Source organism: Sylvia atricapilla, chromosome Z (genome assembly GCF_009819655.1).
Source record: "Sylvia atricapilla isolate bSylAtr1 chromosome Z, bSylAtr1.pri, whole genome shotgun sequence".
Taxonomy (NCBI): domain Eukaryota; kingdom Metazoa; phylum Chordata; class Aves; order Passeriformes; family Sylviidae; genus Sylvia; species Sylvia atricapilla.
The window spans coordinates 53,750,863-53,775,016 of NC_089174.1; the positions used below are offsets into that span (position 1 = coordinate 53,750,863).

Consider the following 24,154-nt stretch of genomic DNA (forward strand, 5'->3'; position numbering starts at 1 on the left):
AGAAGAGTTCAGTAACATCTGCCTTGACTAAAAAGCACTTTGAAATAAACACCTAATACATAAATTGCAGTAAGTCCTTTTACTTAATCCCTACCATAAAACTCAAATTAAGAAACTGTAAATCAGGGAAAAGCTGAATTATTATTTTCAGTAAATTACTGCATTGGGTAAATACATACTGTAAAACTACCAAGATCCAGAAGTAGTAAATTTGATGTATGATCATAGAATCCTTTTTGTGGAACAATAATGTATGAAGCCATGAGGTTTATTTTGAGGTCAAGAACTTTCTGGGTTTCAATAATGTACAACAAACCTGGAAAAAATAGTACATTTATTACATATAAGCAAACAAAAGTCATTCATACAGAACCTATAGTATTAAAACAAAGTGATAAAAAGAAAACAGGTCTAATTTTAAATAAACTCTGTATCCTAGATAACTAAGGTACATACGCTCTTCATATTTTTTCTAAACCATTCATTATAGACACTCTTTAAAGAAGTACTGAGTAGATGAAATGATGACAGGAAACACTGCTAACTGAAAAGTATAATCAGCAACATGACATAGGTAAACTCAAAGAAGGTTCCCACTGAGCAGAGATGAAATGAGAAGAACTGTAACTTTGAAATTACTGAGTTAACCCATTATGTTCCATAGATTCAGGAATTTAATAGCTCTAGAATTTCTTATTGGGAGTGTCCAACTACACTGGTCAAACAGCAAGTGTTTGTTGATACTGAGATACACAAGTCTACACTACTTCTGCTGACAAACACCTCGCCCTTGAGATACCAAAGATATGCAAATATACAATCTTACAAAAATTATGTTTAAAAATCATGCAATTAGTTGGGAAAATCAGACAGTCAAAAGATTTGTGATCAAATTCTGCTTTTTTGCTCAGCTGAAGAGGAATGAATGGTATTGCATCAAATTAGCTCTGGAAACTGAATTACAATGCAGCCACAACTCATGAAAAATTTACCATTTACAATAAGGCAATGATCACAGAATTGATATTGAATTATGAAGATGACAACATGACAGTCAACACATCCACTGGTATGAAAACAATTTAAATGGTTACATTATCAAAGGCTGTCCTGCCACAGGAGAGCTAGGCAAGTCAGGAAAGAACTTGATGGCAACTACATTTCAGGATTTGCAAGATGAAACAATTCGGAATAATAAAAAGAGTAAGACTTTCAGTTTGGACTGCTTAGTTGAATTTGAGTGATGTAGGTCAAGCAAAATATTTTCTTGTTTCTTTTGTTTGGGAAGAAAATGTAGTGGAATCCATAAATTGACCTCTAGTAAACCAAGCTTTTGTAATGCCTTTTAGTGCTAAAAATTGTAGCTATTCCAGTGCAGCAGGCTCATTCAACTTTGCAGTTCACAGTTCGCCTATATTTTCCAGCTATCTTCTATTGCTTCAAAGAAAAGTGTTAAGAACTCATTCTAGAGGACTGCAGGTCTGAATATATTAATTACACTAATATGTTCCCATTTTTCTTATTCTACCTTTGAGATAAGCACAGTCCCCTGCAACAGAATATTCTTCAGATCAAAAATTTTTCCCTGGCAATTCTCGAAGACTCAGACAAGATTTTACAAGTAATACAAGGATATTTTTAGACATTCCCATCAAATTTCTTGTTTCTGAGTAGAACAAGGTTTTAGGTTACTCTGGGGAACTCAGCAGTCCTGTGAGGGTACAAACAGTATTGGATATACTTCTACAGTAACAATATGCTTAAACTGTAATAAACAGAGAGCATGCTTTCATATTTCTACAAAAAAAATTGATTATGATCAACACCACTATATTTGGTGCTCATGAGCACAGAACCAAACATATTATATCTAAGCAAATTTAAAATTTCAGCTCAGAAATTAACAATGCAATACTGGATCCATATACTCAGTATTGCTCAAGAATTTTCTGAAAGACAAGCAAGCTCACCCACGTAATTCTGGTTTATCTGACATTAGTCCTTAATTAAATAGTTCACGCAGAAGAGAAACTAATAAATAAAAATATTGATGCTTGATTTTCCTCCCAGTACTATCGCGATAAAAGCAATCAATTAAATAAACATTTTGCTTGTGTTTTCTTTTTATCACTTGAGAATTCAGACTTTTTTATATTTACATTTTAATTATTAATAGGTTATAAAATTAAGAGAGGTTTAAGAAAACATCCATTGTTTAAGTTATATCTTTTAAAAATAATTAATATATGAAATCTCCCCTCAGCATCCCCTCCCATCCACAGACATAGGACACTGTGCTGGACACATCTCTTATTTAAAAAGCCTTAGACATCCTTACTGGAACAAATTAATTCCACAGATCTCAGTGGTAGTTTTCACAGTGTTCAGCATTTGCAGTCATGTCTTAAAATACAAGACCTCTAGAGATAAACAGGATGAAATGAAAACTTGTGAAATGTCTGTAAAACTGAGCAGCTGGATGGCACATAAATATAGTTTATATAACTTGAACTGAGTCAACTAAAATCAAAATCTACATTCATCAAGAAGTCAGAAAATTGAAAACACCAATACAAAGGCATAATGTCCTGAAAAACAAGAAATTTGAAAAGTATTTAGAGGCTAACTTCTATGACTAATATCTCAGAATCAGTATTTGAGGAGTATTAAATAACTAAGGCCTTTTACATATCAGATGAAGAAAACAGAAGACGTAACAAACTGTTTTAACCGAGAATGGAGTAAAAATACTGAAAGATTATCTACGGCTTTGGAGCCTATTTTACAAATAATAAGAAATAGCTCAAGTTAAAGATAGATACATACATAAAATTATTCAATACCTACAATAAACACAATGAGATTGGATAATTCAGTTTATTTAGGTGGTGTGTTAGGAAGCTGTGACTTGGATGCACAGGTCTCTACAGGGAAAGATAGTTTTAGCACTCCTATATTCTAAAATTTGTCTGAGTGTGCCATCAGAAGAGCATGCAGCACTTGCCTGTTGATGTTTTTTCACGGAATTCTTCGAGTTTCATAAGAGTTGCTGATGTCAATTGCTCTAAATGTACATCTTTTGGAGGTCTGAAGAAATCAACTAAGCTATTTACTGTCATCTGTTAAAAAAAACATGGTAAATTTACTATTAAGTCGGATTTTTGACAATTCATAGTTTATTCAAATATTTACTTACTGCATCATACACTATTTCCAGTGGTTGTGATTCTATTCTAATCCTCTGATCTGCTTTCTCATCCAAAGGATTAGTCTCAAACGTTATGCTTAAAAGTGAAGTACTCTCATCCGAATAGGCCGTTCGAGAAGACAGGAGACGGGGTGTACACTTTTCTTGAGACACACCTGTAACTTCAAGTGAGGTAATTTTTGTTTTAAACCTGTAAAGAAATGTAAGCAGTCAGTTCAGATGCAATATCCAACTGGCTAGGAATAGTTAGATGGTAAGAGTATAAAAAATTAGATGGAAAAAACCCAAAACACAAACCAGTACAATACATTTCTACCCTAATTAAAAATAGCTTTTTCTAAGGATTTAATACATACATCCATGTGGTAGCTACTTTCCATTTCATTATCTTTTGTGTCTATTAGCTGTCCCTGTCTAAATACAAAAGGACATCCAAGTTATTTCCTTCATACACTTTTCATGACCATAGGTGTCAGGGCAGGTACAAGATACAAATGGGAATTCCTTTGCATGACTGCAGTAATTAGAACGTATATTTATAGTGGGAAACAGACATACAGCAGAGAGAAAAGTGTTCTGGTACAGAGAAATGAAAGAAACAAAGATAAATACTCTCAGTACTCCAAGAGGAACTTTTTACATTTTTCTATTTTTTCCAATACATTATCTACCTCTGTAACAGATCTCAGCTGAAGATTTTTTTTCTCTCAACACTCTAAGAAAAATATTTCACTGTAAAAAATTTTTCCCTTTTCCTTAGTACAACAGCACTGATGCACAAGAGTACCAACAGGAAACACGGAAGAGAGATTTTTTTTTTAATTATGCATAAAACTAATCAAGATAATAGTATCTTAACATTATACATGGATTATACTTGTATGTCTCAAAGTAGAAGGAACAAGGTTTAAAACAGAAGGGTTGCCTTCTCCCAGAATTTTTAAGTCATAACATTTGAAATAAAATTGAAATATCTCAGTAGATGCTTTTCACTTACTACTGTGAGAGCACAAAAGGAAAAATGATCAGTTACATCTTTCTTCGACAAATCTAAAAGTGAACTGGGAACACAAGAACTTTTCAGTCATGTTAAATGCCCACAAACAAGTGGCTGCAAGACCATTTTGCTCAGGCTAAGTCTCAAAAGGAAGCTTAACAGTCACTTTTCAAAGCAATTGACAAGTTAGTAACTGGATTGTTTGCACATAACAATGAAAAAAAAAAAAAAAGAAGAGAATATCCAACTGAAAAAAAGAAAAAATAGTAGCACAAAAATCTCCTAAGATACAGAGAATTCAATCATGGAAGGTCTATCCATGATTCATCTCTTTACCCACAATATGATTCCACTCCAAACTGCACAAGACACGACACTTCAGTACCGCAAGTCTTTAAATGCCTACTAGTCATCATCATCATTTCATGAAAGGCAAAACCAGTTTAATGGAGAAAGCTCACCTTATTGCTTGTGCACCTGGTCGTTGGGTAAATACTGTACTCAAGTCAGTTAATGCAAATTCTATTAGCTTAGGAGTTTGCTTGTTTTCTCTTATTGATATTGACATGCTTAATAAGTTCACAGAGAACTTCATGGCTTCATACTAGATATGCCAGAAAAACAACAACACAGGAGTATAAAATACATTAATATACATCTTGATACAGTTTATGAAAAGATGAAAGCTATAACTAAGCTTGTAGATTCTATCATAGCTGGTGTAAAAGTCTACCAAGAGGCAGGGCTAAACTAAAGAGTAGAGTATCCTTAAAAACATGAGTCTTTGATGTCTTTACCACATTTTGTGATAAAGACCCTGTGAGGCAGAGCTAGAAAGCAGTTCATCAAATCATCCTTGGTATCTCACAGTAAGATGATTTATCAGACTATTTCCATATGGTTCAAAGTGTTTTTTCCCACTATAATCCTTGAATCATCTCTTTCTTTATATAACCACTTATTCTAATTCATCTACTACCACTCCTATTTTAGATTGCAGTACACTTCCTGATCCTTCATTAAGATTCCTTAGTGGATTTTCTTGAAAAGCTGTTGAATATTGTAAGATCATATATGAATATGCTTCAATATTTAAACCACAATACACTGCACCTATAATCTTATTCTTATTAGAGCAAGCAAAAATTTATTCTTTATTATTTTAGAATATCCAAAAGTAAGCTTTGTAACCACTACACTGAAACTGCATCTAAGAATGCTCTGTTATGCAAAAAACAGCATGCACTAACTTCATTAACAGGTATCAGAACAGCATTTAAATATAAAGACAGAGTTTCAAGTCATTTAGAAGTGATGCCCTATCATCTTTACAGATTTTTATTAGTAGATAAAGCTATCAGCTGTTTGTTATCATATAGTAAGCTATGACTTACTGATTTTGGAAGGGTTGGATCCACAGCTGTTTCACTATATCCAATGGCTGCATAAAGTTTAGCCTTCTCTTCCTGTGTCATCAGTTCTTCAAGACCTGCCACATTTCAAGAGGTTAGTTAAACTCAGTATAGGCACATGAAAATGCAAATACTGTTATACACTTTCCTGCACTTGGTAACTCTGCAATATACAGTAGATATTGTCAACATTACTGTCCTAAATTAGTAAAAGAAAACACCCTGCAGTTTAAAGCCATGTCTTGCAAACCTAAAGCATGCTTTAAATTGCTCTTACAAATTTTTTCTTACCTATTCTATTTCCTAGCTTGCTAACAACAGAAGTAGCCTTTTTGATTTACTTTCCATGTTCCATATCCTTTACTAGGTGTCCCATAAATCAAACTTGCAATGCATGAAATAGACAAATTTTAAAATGAATGCAAGTAAAATTGTTTATATTCCATTAATTTCTGCTGCATTGAATGCAGCTCAGAAGGAACTATGCAAGGAGTTGTACAATTGTACAACCTCTGTTACATGCATTTAACAATACACCAGCAAAAGAAAAGACTAAGAGGAAATGTAAACAGTAATAATTTAATAATAATGCTCCAATGCTGGGGAGCTAGGACTCTTAATAGATTCCTAGTAATGAAACAAATATCAAAAAAATGATCATACTTGAACCCTTTACTTCTTGGTTTTGTTCATTCTTTTTTTCACCTGACCAGCTCCATATCCAGCTAAACCAGCCACCAGAACTTTCATCATCTTGTTTTACTCCTGGCCTGTAGATTTTCAATCCAGCCTTAGTTGCCTTAAATTTAAAAAAATATCCAGGTAAGTAATTTTCTTCATGTTTTTTCTTTATTTTCCTAAGAAAAATCTAGACCAGGACAGCTCTAACATATCAGAACCTCATTAAAAAGCCAAATGTTGTTTTTCAGTTTCCCTCCTAGTCACTTTTTCAAGTACACAGTGCATTATTGGAGCAATTTTATTTTGCATAATAACAACCACCTTTACAAAAGAAGAGAGCATGTAAAAGATCAACAAACATTTCTTACATAGCACACTTTCTCTTTAGCTTTCATCATAAAGACCCCTCAACGTTATATGCAACAGCTTTCTACAGAATCCTTTCAAATACGTAAGTAAGCAGCAAAATAGCCATCAAGGTTCAGATTTTAAGTTAGCGCTGTATTTTTTATTTCAAGATGGATACCCAAAGCAATTTAAAAAGTATTTACTCTCATAATACAGTATTTTGTCTAGCTATTCCAGCATGTGATCCATATAGTTACAATAGTAAGTACGTCCTCCCTTCTCCTACATTCATTATTTCCACAACTAGGGGCTGCCCTATCTGATGCCAGTGTTGATTCCAATACTGGGTCTTCTTCAGACTCCTTTGGAAGCGTTGACTACATCCAAAATTAACTAGTAAAAGTTTGTTATGGGGATGGCAAACAAACATCAAGTGATCCAAGAGACAAATGTATTCTCAGAACTGTAGTGATCCCCACAAACTAATTTTCTTCATGACTAATACAATCTAAAAATATACAGTTGCAGATAAGCCCTGAATTTAAAGATACTCTAGAGAAAGTGAGACAGAGATCCCTTCTCAACATGCAACACCCGAAGATCTCTGCAACAAAACTAGGAAAAATACCTGACTATAAATCAGTACTCTGTAGGGCCTTGTCACATCTACATACCTACTGGCCAAAGGAAGGCAGGACTCACCACAAAAAGGTAAAGGCTTCTGGATTTACACCATTGATGTGCCTCAGAGATACGATGCAGAATGTCAGTTTAACAACACAAGACTTCAAAAATTTTGAACAAAGCCCTCAAAAGTCCTCTTTATAAAGGTTACCATGTCATCAACCAGATGTTACAAAATGAATAACTCAAAGAAGAAATGGACATGTCTTAGATAAAAGGACATTAAGTCAATGAAATTACAGTTTTCTGGGATACTGAGGGGCTGGTGCTGGAGAAGAAATGATGTTTAAAGCTACGACTCTTTAACATGTCCAAGGCAGAAGCAGGTACCAGAGCCCAGGGTAAGAAAGACTGCAGACAGAAGTCACTTCTACAAAGATCAAGAAAAAAATCTGTGCAGTATGGGAACTACAAAAATTTGCTAAAGAATCCTCTTGAACTTTCCCTGTCCTCCATTTACAATGGTTTAGTAATCAAAGCAGTCATAGACTTAAAGCTTAATCAGCAAGGTCAACTATTGTGACTAAAAGAGAGAACTAGCTGAAAGGTGGGTGTAGCCTGGTAGGTCAGTCTCTTCTTTCAAGTAACAAGCAACTGAACATGCAGAAACATCCTGAAGCTGCGCCAGGGAAGGTTTATATCTGCTATTAGGAAAATTTCTTCACTGAAAGGGCTGCCAAGCAAAGGAACAAGCTGCCCAGGGATGTGGTTGAGTCACCATCCCTGAAGGTATTTAAAAGGCACATAGATGATGTGCTCTGGAATATGGCTCAGTGCTAGACCTAGCAGTTCTTTGTTACTAGTTCAACTTTGTGATCTTCGCGGTTTTTTCCAACCTAAATGATTCCATGACTCTATCTTGTGTTCTTACTTAGGTAAATCATAAAAATCTGCCCGGGTTAAAAGGACAACATTTCTCAAGCTGATACAGAGATTTGATGCTTACCTCACTGAAGCTACTATCTGGTACTTCAAGCACTCATGATAAAGAAGTAAAAGTGGTCTGAGGTTTTAAAGATAAAATTCTGGCTACAAAGCTGCCTGAAAATCAGCACTGTGATCACAAACACAATTTCTGAGGAGCTTGACTTCAAGGTCTAGATGAAAGTAAGTTCTTGAAATTCAACTCTTAGGTATGTCTGTAAGAAACAGAAAAGCTTTGCAAACAGCAGGATCATTTGCTTGGCTTTACTCAGCCCATATCAAATGGAAGCTCCTTTAAAAACCTGGTGGACTTAACACTAATATTCAGGATACCAAACTAGTAGTAGATTGTCTCTTCTAAGTCCTTTGAATACTTTTTCAAAGATATCACCTGGTAACAGTAACACAGATGGGTCCTGACAGATACATGGAGACAGAAAACAACTTAGAATCACTGTGACCAGATTTTCAATACTTGGAAATATATTCAGATTATCAACTAGCTTATCTTTCAAGATGCACTTCTAACATCTTTAAATGCAAGACTTAAAGCCCAAACAACTGAAAATTCATTTTCTTGCAACCTACCTTCTAAATGTTACAGAAATGTATCTTAAAACTCAGGATTTGAAGGTAGTAAAGAATGCAATATGACATAACCTTTTCCAAGCAGCATAATCATACTAGGGAAAGGAAGACTAAAACTAAGTAGGAAATATTTCAGGATCTCCATGAACTTGCAAAAAGTTGGAGGAAAAAGGTTGACACACCATACACAAGATAAGACTATTCAAATATCAAATGACAACTAAACCTAAACCAAAACCAAACCTTCCCCCATTCCGTGAAAAGCACTCCAATTTGGACAAACTGAAGGGGAACAGTCATGAATGTTTTTTTTCTGGTTCTGTTAAAGCCTGGATAATGGTAACACAAACATCCAAATCGGATGTTATTTGGAGACAAATAGAAGGAAAACAATCACATTTATAGATTCCTCTTCAGAGTTTTGGGTTAGAAGCCCAATATCTGTGACTGGAGTAATTGCATTTATACTATATTTAATATACTTCACATACAAAAAAAAAATCATATTGCTTTCAAGCACTGCCATAAGCAGTAACTGATATTTATAAAGTTTAATTATTAATTATTGCCTTCCTTCAGATTGCAAGCTTTTTATTATGCTTATTTAGGTGTCTTGATTATTAATCGAGAAAGATCACAGATTTCAAAAAAACTATAAATATTTCACTTCAGTGTCCTAGAAAGATGCTCAGACACTATATGTAAAACTAAGCAGTACATCAACCTAGGAAAACCAAGGCTAACAAATTAAGTGTAACTGCTCAAGTCATATTATTTTACCTAATTCCACTAATCTATTACATATATTCTGTATTTGTTCTACTCTGAGTAACATTTGCAAATAGAAACCCTGAATCTCTTTTCAAAGAGGCAACATACTAGAGGTTATCACTCAATGTAACACAGTATCATGATAAAAAGTAATAAACTAATAGTCTAGGCTGTTGTAAGGGGGAGGGATCCTGCATCTGACATCTTTGGGTACAATTGTTCCAAATTTGACTTTAGTCATCCTTTGGCCGCATTTTCCACCGTAGATCTTTCCCATCAGAAGCAGAAAAGGATTTATCCCAGATGAGTCAATTTGAAGAAAGACTATATGGAGTTATTTAATTTTTGTTTAATTACAGGCTGAAAAACTAACTATGCCTTTTGATAAAAAAACATGAACAAGGAAAACTGAAAGACTGATTCAATCACCATAGCTAAAAGGTGTCTGCCTAAAATCTCTAAAACCTCACGTTTCAGTTATTCACAGACTCATTTAAATGATGCAATTTTACCTCAACTTCTGCTTGTTGCCTTGCTAGAGTGATATTAAATATATCCAAAGTCTTTTCGAATTCCTGGAAGAGAGATGAGAAATTATTTTTGACATTTTGACAATTGTTAAATTCCAAAGCTCAGTTTTACAGGAAACAAAAACATACAAGTTAATTCAATCTGAAAACTTTAACCTGGAAAAGAAAAGAACATCAGTCTAAGTTGTTCCTTCTTGGAGTTTCTAATTTAAAGAGTTACCTCTTTAAAATAGAAAGATAATGACAAAGCTGTAAGTATGGCCACTGAAATTTTTATTTTAACTTGGAAATTATTTAGGAACATTTTAACAGTTAACTTTGAACAAGTATCAAGGTGAACAATATTTAAGCTTTCAACAGAAAATTACTAACCTCCAACAATTTTAAGATTTCTTCGTTAGGTTTTTTTGACGTTATCTTTGTTTTATACATCTCTTTATAGTTCTTCACTTGCTTCCTATGATGTGAAATATGTTCCCATGACCACATTTGGAGCTTGGGTTGAACACTTACTTCAAGGATGCCATAAATAACATATTTCCACCTAAAAGCGAAGAAACATACAGCTTATCTTTCTTCTGGTATATTAAAAAGACTCCTAATGCTTTGCAGACTCCCACTAAATACAACTTCAAGTTCCCAAGAATGAAACCCCTTAACTAATATTGCACTTCTGATCAGCTAAGAAACCTAGGAATTTTACTCTTTTTCCCCACACAAAATTAGCAGACTGTTGGTTCCTAAAATTCAAAGGTAGCTGTGTACCAAAAGTACCCACAAACCTATGCATGCATGTGTGAGAATAATAAAAATATATTTGCAAGGACTATTCTGAAAAGAAATCAAATCCTTGCCATCTCTGTTGCAAAGGTTTGCCTATTTTTAAGTAATAGCTTTGTTCTTGTAATACTACCTAACTTGTAACAAGGGAGCCTTCATTTAAACAAGTCTACAATACTAAAACACTATCAGACTTAAGTTTCTAATAATGGTCTTTAAGACCACAATCACAAGTTTTCAAATATGTCCTCAACCTTGGTGTGAGGTCCTCATCAACTTCTTACAATACTAGCTTAAGAAAAAACAATAAAAACAAAAAGACTTCCTTTCAGAATGAAAGGGGGTTCTAAACTCCTTAGGTAAGAAGCAATTCCTTGGTAAATATTTCAAGTTAATAACTAGCAAATGATTTTCAAAGTCGAAGGTTGCCTACCATGTATTGGCATTGTTGTGGACTGGAACATCAGGTCTGTACTTCCTATATGGCAGATTTCGAGTCATCATATCAATAGACTCAAGAAGCTCCATAACACTGAAGTACTAGGCAAATAAATTCAAACTGAGTATTATCTTTCTGAGAACAACAGGTATCAAGCTTCTCTTTGAAGAGAAAATTAGTTACAAAGAAAAACAAGACCAGGTTAATAGATTCTATATGTACACTATAAAGTTTCAGATAGCCTTGTTACTGCAAAGTAACTTTTTTGCTACATTACATATAAGGTCAGAAAAATAGTTGGTACCTGTGGCTTATTGAATTCAACAGTTATATCCTGTAAGTTTACATCTAAATCTATTTTTGGTGATGAGAAGTCAACATCAGATCGAGGATTCATAAGGAGTTTGGCTTTAGCTGAAATTGGGCGAAATACTAAAAAACATAAATTGATTAAAAAGTACAATTAAATTATATAGGACCATAATAAATTATATATATACTTATCTTAAATAATCTGGAATAATTAGTTTTAAAATACTAGCCTTGAAAAACACAAACTGCACCAACACAGCTTAAAATAGAATACAATCTATACTCAATTTTCAGTTTACTCTGGCAACATTTATCAAACAAATTTTTGTAGAACACCACCACAAACCTTCCTGTATGCTGAATTACATACAGATGTTTCAACAAATAGTTTAAATTTGTAACAAACTATTTTTTGGCTATGATACATTTATAGTACAAGACAGTTTCAAATATAGCATTTATTTCACTATAGGAACTCCTATTTCATAAGATTTTCTTCTTGTTACAAATGCTTTCTCTTTGACAAATTATACTTACAACAATTGTTAAAACCAAACCTTCCATATTCCTAATTTCAAGCCCAAGTAAGCATGGAACAAAATCAATATGCACTCCACATAAAAGTGAGGCACATCACAAGCAAAAGCATTTAGAGCAGAAATATTTCATCTGCTCCACAGTTTGGCACTATCAGGCATTTGAAGCCATATTTAGTTCTATATCTTCATCTATTTCAGCAGTTGATCCAATAGTAAGAATTTTTATATTACTTGAGTTCGTGTTAACTAGATTTTTATCAAATATTATTTCTTTCATCTCAGCAAAAATGCTGATATATTACCTACAAAGCAAATATCCCAAATTCTCTGAAAGGTTCATACAAGTGGAAACATGCATTTTTTTGCACAAAGAAACCATGAAACTTTTAGCTACACCTCTATATGGTAGCATTTAAACTCATTTTCTCCCTGTATACAGCTTCCTAAACTTCAGTTTTTATGGTTGTTACACACATATCATGTTTGTATTTATATGAAATTTTAAGATTAGACCTCATGTTTATTACCCTGCTATCAAAGTTTTAATCAAAAGACTTGCCCCAAAAGGGACCAAATATTCATTTATCACAGAGCACCAGCATGGCCAGCATCTCTGATGACACTGCTGAATTTAAAGAGTGTAAAGCTTGAATCCTAAGCTTTACATACACCTATTTTGAACTTACTACATAAAGACTTAAACAACTTTAAGTGTTCAACACTTGTTTTCTTGCAAAAAGAATCAAAGCCAGCAATTAGCAAAGATGGGCAAGAAATCAGAAGAAGAATCAGTTGTCTGTCAGCCAACACAGAGACTCTTCTGGAGGAAGGCCACAGCATAAAACTGACAGTGCCTTTTTTAACCCCCGCTATAGTGAACTGAGGACTTTCTTGCTGCTTCCAAAGCCATTCAGACTTCTGAACATTTCCCAAACAAGTACACAGACCATGTATTTTCCATACAATGGAAAGCAAATTATCACCATGTTTGAATGAAGCCAATGTGAATTTCAGACTTAAGCAAGCAGTAGTCAAAGCAATATAACTTGCAATATTCCCATTAAAAAAAAAAAAAAAAGATAATGTTTCAAAGGTATGTGATTGTTTCCACTTCTCATGAAAAAAGATACTTTGCATAAAGCAGATGACCTCAAAAACATACTCAAATTAATCTGAAATCAGAAAACTTACACAATGCATATGTTTTTGCTAATCTTTTTAAATAAAGGAATTAATCAATTAAGAAAAAGGATCTATGTATGACATTCCATTAGAATGATATGTGACTCAAGACTCACCTTTATCAAAGTGAGTTACAGCTTTTTTACGGCTACCTATACAATACAGTATTCACTGTCAGAAAGAGAGTTACTCTTCCCAGCTTAAACTGCATTCCTTAGTAAGATTTTTGAGTAACAGTCAAAGTGACAACCTCTGAGATGCACTAGAAATTAGAATTATGAATGCATTTTACAATTAAGTAACACTTACCAAAATCATAACCGTCTGGAATAACGTTGTGGCTGGCAACTCCCTGTTTTAGGTTAACCTACACACAGAGTGGAGTTAAAAGGAAGTTGCATTTCTATTTCCACAAAAAGTTTTTAAAGTAAAAAAATGTTAGAATTTTTAAACAGTTCTCAGATAATCCCTCTGACCCAAAGTAAAATTCAAAATACTCACTGATATTTTAAACAGAACTATATGTCTATCTTTAGCTAATAAAAATCACTGCAGAGTGCTAAGATGACTATCAATTGTGTAAATTCTGTTACTGGCAGAAGACTGTTTTTTTTAAACTTTCTCAAATGGGTGTTATATTTCCATCACATAAAACCCTTAACATATACTATTTTTTCCAGAAGACACTTTCCTTTACAAACAATTCCCCCAGGAGACTGACATAAAAAGAAGTAGGCCTGAATGTGAAGCATGTTCTCTGCTTCCCAGTTTCAACTAGAAGGCTAGATGCACTATCTCGTGCTTTACTTACCAATGATTCATCACAACCACCATGGTAGAACATCTCCGATTTCACATTCCAATAAGCACAAAGGTTATCCAGTCGCACAAGCTAAAAATACAACAGAACAGATGTATTAGTATCTACAAATTTTAGATTAATAATTTGGATTTCATGAAGTTTGGATTAATAAAAATATTCAGAATGTTACTTTTGCCTATACAGTTACACATTTTATCTTACTTTCTGTAAAGAAAGTCCAATGCAGCTTGTTTTATTAGCAATTCTTTCTTTAACATACAGTTTATACTGTACCTTGTGGAACAATTTGGCAGTTTCATCATGTAAACATGGATTCCAATTCTTATCTGAGGTCTGAAACAAGAAATATAATTATACAAAAATACTCAAATACCTATAATTCACCAACATAAAACAAACTACAGAAAAAGAAAATAATGTCATCATAATTAAATGCCATGGAAAATAATGGGATACAAACTTCTGATTTAGGATGATTAAACCATTACTTGAAGTGAAAACTTGAAAAGGCTACCTGCCCCCAAAAAACTGTACATGTATGTACATTGATAGGCTGCACACAAGAACCAAAGATAGTATAAGATACTCTTTTCAGTATTGCAAACTGTTTTCCTTTACATCAGTAATATTTTTAGGCAGGCTCTTTGGACAGCGATAAACAAGGGACTGAATTATTTTATAATCCTGGAAGCAATTATTTTTAATTTGAGCCTAAAGAACATGCTTTAATGTGCTTGGAACAAGCATTCACCAAATCACCATTTCATTCAAGAAAGTAATATTTACTTAAGACTTTTTTTCTTTAATAGCAGTTACACAACAAAAACTACTGAATCAGAGCAACTCAACAAAATCAGTTCCTACTACACAGTCCTCCAGAAAAAAATCTTCATACCACTGGCAATTACTCCTCTAAACACCTTAAAGTCCAGTTTGCAGTTTAAAAAAAAATTAGCTCCATATGAAAAAAAGATGTAATCTTTCTTTCCTTTCCCACTGCTCCCTGTTACCAGATAGTAGCTACTTGTCTTGGAGTTCAAGTCAGTTTCAGTAAAATACTCTGAATGCACATCCCAAATCCAGCCCGAACACCAAAGTGTACTAGAAACCACAAAGTGCAGCAGGCAAAAGAATAAGAATTTCCTTCTAAAGATCTACTTTAATGCTAGCATTTTATCATTAATGGCACACCCACTGCCACTTATGCTGAATTTGATAAACCAAGTAGTTACGATAGTGCATTGCTGATGATCATAGATGTACTTTCCATTAGACAGCTTCCTGTTACCAGACAGCACAATACACAAAAGTACAACTTCACCTATTGGTATATATTAACATGTTTTTCAGATAAAAGGTGAGAAATAAAATTACCTGCAAACTTAAATTTTGAAGTGAAATCCCAAATGACAAGGGGTTATCACGATTTGTGATCTAACAGAACACAGAAAAAGATAAAAAAAATTATTTCATACTCTATAAGCATATATTTGGCTAAGAATTTAATTATCTTTATGTTTTGGTCCAAGCTTCTTTTCAGTATGTTTGGTTTTTTTATAAGACTACGAAAATTCCACAGCTTTACTGGTATTCTTTTAGCATAAAAAGCAACTACTAAAAATCAGATAGGTTCCCAATTTCATGTTTTAGTGCACAACTCCTTAAGCTAAGATACACAAAAGTACTTACATCATCTTCATAGCGAATATGGATGTTGGAAATTTTCAGCTGAAGATTTTTGATGACCTGAGTGACTAGTTTTTCTACAAAAGTGTCTTGTTTTTCTTCTTTTACTTTATCTATGTTAGAGGAAAACAAATCAATATATTGTTTACATTTCTGTATTTCATAAAGTTAGACAAACAATAACATAATAAATTTAGTATGATAAGTGTTTGAATGTTCTATTACATTGTACTCCATTTGTATAAAAACATGTTGCTCTGTACATTTATAGTCTCAGACTAGGAGGTTTCCCAGCTTTACTACCTGCCAAGTGAAGAATCAGGTAGTTCAAAAGTATGAACAGCACCCACGGATACTCAAAGTGAGCAAAACATATTTATTGCAAGTACCAGAAGTTGAGTTTAAAGATAAGAATTCTCATATGTCAAAGAACAGACTGAAACAAACCTTTAAGGAGCTGTATTGGTAAAAATGCTTTGGTACTGGAAACAAACTGTTTCTTATGAAAAGAGTAAAGAAAATGTCAGGCAACATATGATATAAAAGCAATATTTCAAAAGCCCAATTTATATCGTATCACATCAATGCTCAAACCTTTTTGTTTTCAGAATGCTGGTTTTGCAATACTGATTGCAATTATACCTAAAAAACCACAGCTAACAGGTTTTTAAGCAACAAGGAAAAAACAAGAATCTAGAACACTTTGACAAAGTTTGCACCTTTCTGGATTAAAATAAAGAAAGAAGCAGCATCACTTTCATTAGTTTGTCCCACTCTTACCTTGATCAGCTATCTTCTGCTTTGCTTCTTCTATTCTCTGCAATTCTCTTTGTCTTGCTTCCAAAAACTGCCTGGCTTCTTTTTCAGCATCATATTTTATGCCTAAACACATATTGTAGAAAAGTAAAATACCAAAAAAACTTAACTATTTTTTTAAGATACTGTTTCAAAAGCTGTAATTTTTACATTTTTGTAACAGTTACATAACAGCAAAAAAAAATAGGTGATGAAACGTAAGTTACTGAAAAACTTTCACACCATTATTGTCATTGCTAGAAGTATCTATTAGGACTAAAGCTCATTAAAACAGTATCAACCCAGTCCAGATAATTCTGAAATCCCACCAAACTAAAATCACTTTTTCCTATACATCAACTTACTGGCTGTGGGCACAATAAGCAAATAAACTCCATCAAGGACTGCCTCAACAGGTTGAGTATAAAGGTTTTGCCATGGAATCTGTAGGTTAAGTTGACCTACAAACACAAAAGAAAAAGGTTCAAGTATACAGTTAAATAGTAGACTGGAAAAGAAATGCAAAGACAATTGATATTAAACACAAAATCTCTCAATTATTTTACTGGACAGAAAATACCCCAGTGCACCTGAGACAAAAGATGCCTCAGTTGAGTTGTATTTTCTTACACAATATACAAACAACACGAAGTTTTTCCACAAGCAGAGCTATCAAGTCTACAGCATTTTCTCATTCCCCTAAATTACATTCCTCCTTCTAAAAAGCAATATATTCCCCCTTGAAAATCCTCTGCAGCATTCTCAAAAACACAAAAAGCACATGGACAGCTCATAAATCACCTGTCAGCCATATACTACGTTTTGTGAACACAAGGATCATGAGGTTACAATGTCTCTCCTTCTTCATCCAAGCACATATTTTAATAAAATATTAAATCAGTCACAGAAGATACATTATTCCAGGGTCAATTTAAAGGAAGTATAATGGCTTTAGACTTATTTTACTTTAAGAAACCACTAATTTTACAAGACCATCAGCTTGCAATGAGAAAACTTCTTATTTTAGCAAAAACAAGGAACGAAGGAGATGAAAAGCCACGTAAAAAGTAAAAATCAGTTGTGGGGTCTTGTTAAGACAAGAAATAAGATGCAGTCCTGCCCAACTGCTCATCTTTGCTGTGTTAGGCTATTCTCTCATTAATATTGACGTGATTAAACAAGACTCCAGTATAATTAAACTTTATCCAAAGGAGCTTCTTCAAAAAGTTTTTTTCAGAAGAGACAAACTTCAGAGTGCACGAAGTATACAAATCAATAAACATGGAAATTACTTGCTTAGGACACCTAAAGTCACTCACAAGGAAAGATAGTATGTTTAGAAATTCCTGCACGCGTACAAGATAAAATGCAACTTACTAATATGTCCTGCTTTAACTTTAAATGGCACATCCAAATGACTCTGAAAGAAAGAGGTTTAGAAAATCTAAGCTCAATTCAGCAACTTGTGAAATGTTTCAGTGCAGGAAAAGATATCATGATAACGTTAACAAATTTACCTGTCAACCACAGGAAAAAAAAATTCAGTATAATGGATAAGCAAGCATTTGGTTACCAATTTAGACTGTTATGCCACACTAGCCTAAATACATTCCAAAATCAAAGTCCTGGCTTCATGAGCTATAGAGAGAAAAAAAAAAAAAAAAAAAGGCCTTCAAGTATTGCTTTTGACCTAAGCACATCTTTTTAGCAATTGCTGAGAGTTCTCATAGAGGAAAAAAAATGCATACACTTTCCCCTCTAAACATAATCGCAAATTCATCAGATAATCTATATAGGTGCAGAGAAAGCAAATCAGTAAGCTTCCACTTAAAAGAAAGCGTATTGTAAAATAAGAAATAAAAAATGCACATTAAACCCAAAATATAGCTCAGTAGTCATTTTTGCAAGTATCATTTTTATTTCCATTAACTTACCAGTGCATTTTCTTTTATTTCCAGATTCTTCAGTGCTACAGCTCCTAAAAGAAAAGAAGCCAACAAGTAAAACTGGAATAAGCAAAGTAGAATGGTACACACTGCAAGTCCCAAAGTCTGAACCAGTGAGCTACAGAAGCCTAGAACATAAGGGACCTAAAGGTATATGTCTCAAACACCAATGGAGGACAGTAGTGGAGTCAACCAAGATTTGCTGGTAAGAACATGCCATGAGAAACAATGAGAAGTGGCAAGAAAAGGTGGCCATACAGAAGTCTTCTTGGACAAAGGTTATGTTTTGGTTCCTGAAGTAGAGCATAAGCAAAAGAATGAGGTCAAGAAGCAGGCATGGACTGTCAACCTAAGGTCCATCTAATATGGAGGGATCAAGATTTCCAGAGACCCCTAAAGTACTCTGACCCATTTCCACAAAAGTCTAGAAGAAGGAACTGCAGAAAATAACTCATATGCATACTAAACAAGCAAATTAGCTCCATGGCACAGAAACCTTAACTGCATAAATGTATCCACAACAAACCTGGGCACACACATGCCCCAAGACCCTGGATGCCCCCATCAGCTGTACTGATGCTGGAGTCAGGACTGCCAATCTTTCCTCCTTTCTTTCTCTGCACTTTAATCTCTGTCTCTCTCTCTTCTCTTTCACCCATCCCTTATCCAAGATTTACCACCATGTGTTTATACTATAAGGGACTAATTTACACTGATTTCCACACTGCGTGTATAATTTAATAATAAAACTTTGTAAGTTTTTACAGACATGCTAACTTTTGTTGTTCCTTTTTGTCAACAGATACCTAGAAATTTTGGGTGCTCTCTTACTCTTCACAGTGGAATACCCAATGGTATCTATGGTTCCCAAAACTTACTGTGGAGGAGATCCACAGCCTACATGTCATATACCCATGGGTGATAATTAAGACCATGAAAGACGATGAATCATTCTACAAAATAATGTCTGGGATTGTCTCATGGAGCTTGCATGTCCATAACAAAGAACCTAAAATTACTCAAAAGTACTCAAAGTAAAAGTAAATTTACTCAAAGTAAAAATGCTGGAAATCCCTGTCTCAATTTGACAAGGACCCATTTTGAAATAAAAAATTACCTTCTTTTTCCTCAACCATCTGTTTCCTATGCTTGTAGAAATCTAGCAACAGTAAAAGTCAGTGGAGTTTTTAGCCCTCAAAAGGTCTTGTTCTTGCCAGTTTTATTTAAAGGCTTACAAAAATTCACAGGAAGCATTTCAGTAATCTCATTTTTAAGGAGAGAAATTTAGTATACTGTGAACAAAGAAAAATTGAATTGCAAGATTAGTTTTACAATATACTTCACATCAAACACTTGCCATGACAAAAGGAATACTGGCACTAAAAAACTCATAACTTAAACATGCACATAGTCCAAAGCAATGTCTTTTGCAAAATCTAGAAGAAGAACAGAACTTCTGCGATGGTTACTTTTGAATTCGTTGTATAGCGTTAACACATGCACATGGAACAGACACCTGATACAGCTGAGCAGGGGCATAAATGAGATTCCAGAAACCAGAAGCAGATTACCTGGAAAGGAATGTAATTCAAGGTTGCAAACAAAGATTTAATTGACCCAAAAATGCTTTCCTTTCAGCATGCATGTTAGAAATAGCAAAATGTGTGGGGAAATGTAAGCTCCAACTGCAAGGATACTCTAGCAGTTATATAGTGCTAAGGGCAATAAACAACTGTTTAAAGTACCACCAATTTTGGGAAACTGGACCCAAATCTTAAATGTGCACACATTAGAAGAGTTGGCTTAAGTCGTTGGCTTAAGAACTGATATAGAAGAGCTCATCAGGTAAACTAATCCATTGATCCCATAGCACTCACAAAATACTATTATGTTTTTAATGTTTTAATTTATTCATTGCAACAATTTATAATCACTTTGCAGTAGAAGTGTATACATCTGACATGTGCTAACGTCAGCCCCTCCAGAGAAATACTACATACAGAAGGACATGTTTTGATCGCTGATGACACTGCTGTTAAGCCTTAAAATATGCACACATTGCCAGGAACAACAAAATGAGAAGAAAAAAAAAAAAAAAAAAAAGCAAAGAGAGCATTCCCAAAAGTAGTCAATAACTACTCTAAGAACTAGAATGATATAGTCTTTGTAGGCAATAATAAGGTAATAGTTTTCTATACCATTGGTTCAATACCATTCTAAATTTATTCCCTGATAAAGCTTACTCTGCAGAGACCATTTTAACACTAAAAAACCCCCCTTTTGCTTCTTCAAGAAGCTATCACTAATTGTAACAGTATTCATGGCAAGTCATTCCAATGGTATCCAGAGCAAAGGTTCAGGTTTGTAACCAAGTTACCAGGCATGAGGTGCAATTTCTGTAGGTCAGTTGAGCCATATTAAAAAAATTCACAAGGAAACTGTAAGACTACTTGACACATGAATGCAGTTTAACTGGGTTGAGTTTCTTCATTTTCACTGATGGCTATGTAAACATTCCCTCTCATTTATCAAGAGTCCAACACAAGCCACAGTTCCACAGAGGCACAGTCACTCAAGCTACAATAATCTGGCAGCCAGGATGCTTCCAAAGACAAAGTAAGGCTTATCTTAAGCATTTACAAACAATATTTTGTGATGGCAGAACTATTTCTCATTTTACCTGAGCACACCATAATAGCAGACAGTAAATACAAAATCAATAATGCTTCAAACAGGAAGACAGAAATTTCTAGATTAAATGCTGGGATTTGGAAGTGGGATACATAATTCTTCACTGTTTTGGCTTATGATTTTACAATTTAAAAGTTTAATGTTTTAGTTACAAATCACTAGAAGAAATATACATTACCAGAACTCCAGGCATCTGAATTTTAGTATAAAATTACTCAAACATGTTTACTAAAATACTACAGTTTACTTACAGAAACCCTGATATGGTCTGATAACAGCAAATGCACCATCAAAGCACACAAAAGGCTACCAAAGAGGCACTAGGTTTTATGTATTGATATAACATTTCTTTTTCCTATACTTGAGAGAGAGCCCAAGAGACTGACTAAACATTCCTGCAGTAAACAGGAAATACTTCCAAAGCCAGCACACTTGAAAAGCTTGCAACCAGCTCTGATGCTCAGGATTAGAAATGCAATTATTTGTCCATGCTAATATTCTCTTTCATTACCAAAATTCAGTCTTCACCACATGTAACCATTTGTCTTGCAATGAAATATAGATCGAAGTCCAACTACACTGAATCCTGACCATTCTGTTGAGGATAGGAGGCAAAAAAACTGAAAGTCCCCACGAACAGAAGCAGGAAAACTGGGGAACAAACCCTAGTTACACGACATAACATAGCTAGTGAATTAGTCTTGGAGTACTGACAGTAGATTGTAATCGCAATAATCAGAAAATACATGAAGATTTGATTGTCAGTTTTGCTGATGGTTGGTTGGGGGTTTTTTGGCAGAGCTGGTGTTCCCCTGTTGGGAGCAAACAGATGTTTTGATGTCAGAGATGTATCCAATGCATGCTTAAAAATTACTCAACCAAGCAACCTTAGAAACTGTATGCACAAATAGTTGGAGTTGTATAAATATCCAGGGTTAAACATGCAGGCTTACCAGCCAAAACAATGATAAAAGCCAGAACAGTTATAAATATCTATAGCAAAGTCTAAAATTTATTTAGGCTACATTATAGAAGAAATTTTTAGATTTACTAATCTCTGGACAATGTGAATAATTCAACAAAATAAAACAATTATCAAAAATCTAGAATAAATAGGTTTATAGTTTTAATTTTAGATACTCAAAATAACTTCATGAATTTGAGTGCCTGAAACAACATCTACTACCAAGGATTCAGCTTGCAAAAAGAGATCTAGTGAACTATTTCACCAAAGAGGCCTAACTGAAATTTTGTTATGGCTGTAAATAGAATATTAAGGGGGAAGAAGAAAATTCATCTACATGAAATCCCTGTAGATTTTGCCTTATAATCACCCTCTGCAGTCTTGTAAATAAAGGGGCAGGGGAAGAAAACCAGATGAGAGAAAGAAACAAAAGATCAGAAAATGCAAATACCTTAGCTAGTACCTGATCAGTACTCAACACTCCTGTTGAAATATTTTAACAAAATTTCTACTTTTTCTAACAGCATTGTCAGCTTGTGAACACCTCTGACTACTTAACACAAACAGCCGCCTTTGCTAGTCATTTCCCACTTGTGTGTGTGCTGTTAATTATTTCTGTTTAAGCATACCCTCTCGAGACAAGCTGTAAGCCTTAGAGGATCAGTGTCTGCCAAATAGCTCATCTATTGTAAAACAGGTCATCACACAGAGCAAAAACTACTAGACGTTGTGTCCCTCAAGTAAATTCAAATGACTATTACCTAAGGGGAGGAGGTTGCACCTGCTATACCTAGACAAGGCAAGGTACAAAAAAGTAGTCTTTCCCTATAATAATAGTTGTAGTCAAAAAAAAAAAAAGTGTGTGCTCACAAACATGCCAATTACCTGCCCATATCATCTTACTAACACAACTTCCCCAAAAAGAGACATCAGCTCAAATAATAGTAATAGGTAATAGTAATAGGTGTTCAAATAATAGTAAGTTGTATTAAGTAAGACACATTTGAGACATGAACTAATAAGCAAGTATGCTAAGTCTACCAAGAATTAAGCTTTTTAAACAGCAGTACCAACGGTCTGACTAAGACACTGAAAAATTATTTAGACAAAGTCAAAAGAAAATAAGAGCATCATGAACTGTCATAAAACAATTGTTTAGTCTCAACACTGGAAACCTCACTGCCACTTCACTTCTTGTCAAAGTTAACTGCATGTATCTCACGTTGCTGTACACATCTGTTCGGGTATTTTAACTTTACCAGGTCTAGAGCATTCAAAAATACCTAACTCACCTAAATACCTACCTAACCTGTTTATCTAAGCCAAATACTTGCACACTTGATAACACAGCTCAATAAAACTACCTTAGCGAACACCAAACACAAAGAGATTAAAAAAACCACTGTCCTTCCCAGCATCAGCCACCCAATAGCTTTCTCTGATGACTGCCTAACAGAGTAGTAGTCTATTACCTTGCTTCGTATTAATAGTTCCTTAGGAATATCATTTTCTCCCATTACACCTTTTTCTGAGCCTTGGCTTTTCCAGTATTGGAAAAGTATTACACGTAATATTCCAGTATTACACGTTCAAATTAGCTTTTTTACCTGTCTGGGTTGAGCTACTTTCAACTTTCTGCACTGCCTTTTATATTTCAGGTCATTCAGTTCTTGCAACATTCTCAGCCATTGAGTATTTTCAGATATCACATCTTTTTTCCATATTGAGACAGTCCACATTTTTACCATTCAATCTGAGGGGTTTTTAACAAGAAAAAAAATCACAGTATTTCTGTAATTAATAATGTGTTCATGCATTTTCTGGAGCAAGAGTCATCACACAACTTTACTACAC

General features: G+C 34.2%; 1 protein-coding gene across 1 annotated transcript in view; it reads right to left on the reverse strand.

Moving 5' to 3' along the window:
* Positions 1-24,154, reverse strand: part of VPS13A (vacuolar protein sorting 13 homolog A) — a 106,785-nt gene that overhangs the window by 79,391 nt on the left and 3,240 nt on the right. Inside the window, exons 2-20 of the mRNA XM_066339086.1 lie at positions 18,634-18,677; positions 18,077-18,119; positions 17,065-17,160; positions 16,685-16,786; positions 15,908-16,017; positions 15,593-15,652; positions 14,492-14,551; positions 14,207-14,287; positions 13,705-13,762; positions 11,667-11,794; positions 11,357-11,463; positions 10,516-10,687; positions 10,126-10,188; positions 6,281-6,416; positions 5,600-5,694; positions 4,667-4,809; positions 3,197-3,398; positions 3,005-3,119; positions 180-316 (exon numbers count right to left, since the gene is read on the reverse strand). Coding sequence (XP_066195183.1) covers positions 180-316; positions 3,005-3,119; positions 3,197-3,398; positions 4,667-4,809; positions 5,600-5,694; positions 6,281-6,416; positions 10,126-10,188; positions 10,516-10,687; positions 11,357-11,463; positions 11,667-11,794; positions 13,705-13,762; positions 14,207-14,287; positions 14,492-14,551; positions 15,593-15,652; positions 15,908-16,017; positions 16,685-16,786; positions 17,065-17,160; positions 18,077-18,119; positions 18,634-18,677 — 1,952 coding nt within the window. The remainder of the gene's footprint in view (positions 1-179; positions 317-3,004; positions 3,120-3,196; positions 3,399-4,666; positions 4,810-5,599; positions 5,695-6,280; positions 6,417-10,125; positions 10,189-10,515; positions 10,688-11,356; positions 11,464-11,666; positions 11,795-13,704; positions 13,763-14,206; positions 14,288-14,491; positions 14,552-15,592; positions 15,653-15,907; positions 16,018-16,684; positions 16,787-17,064; positions 17,161-18,076; positions 18,120-18,633; positions 18,678-24,154) is intronic.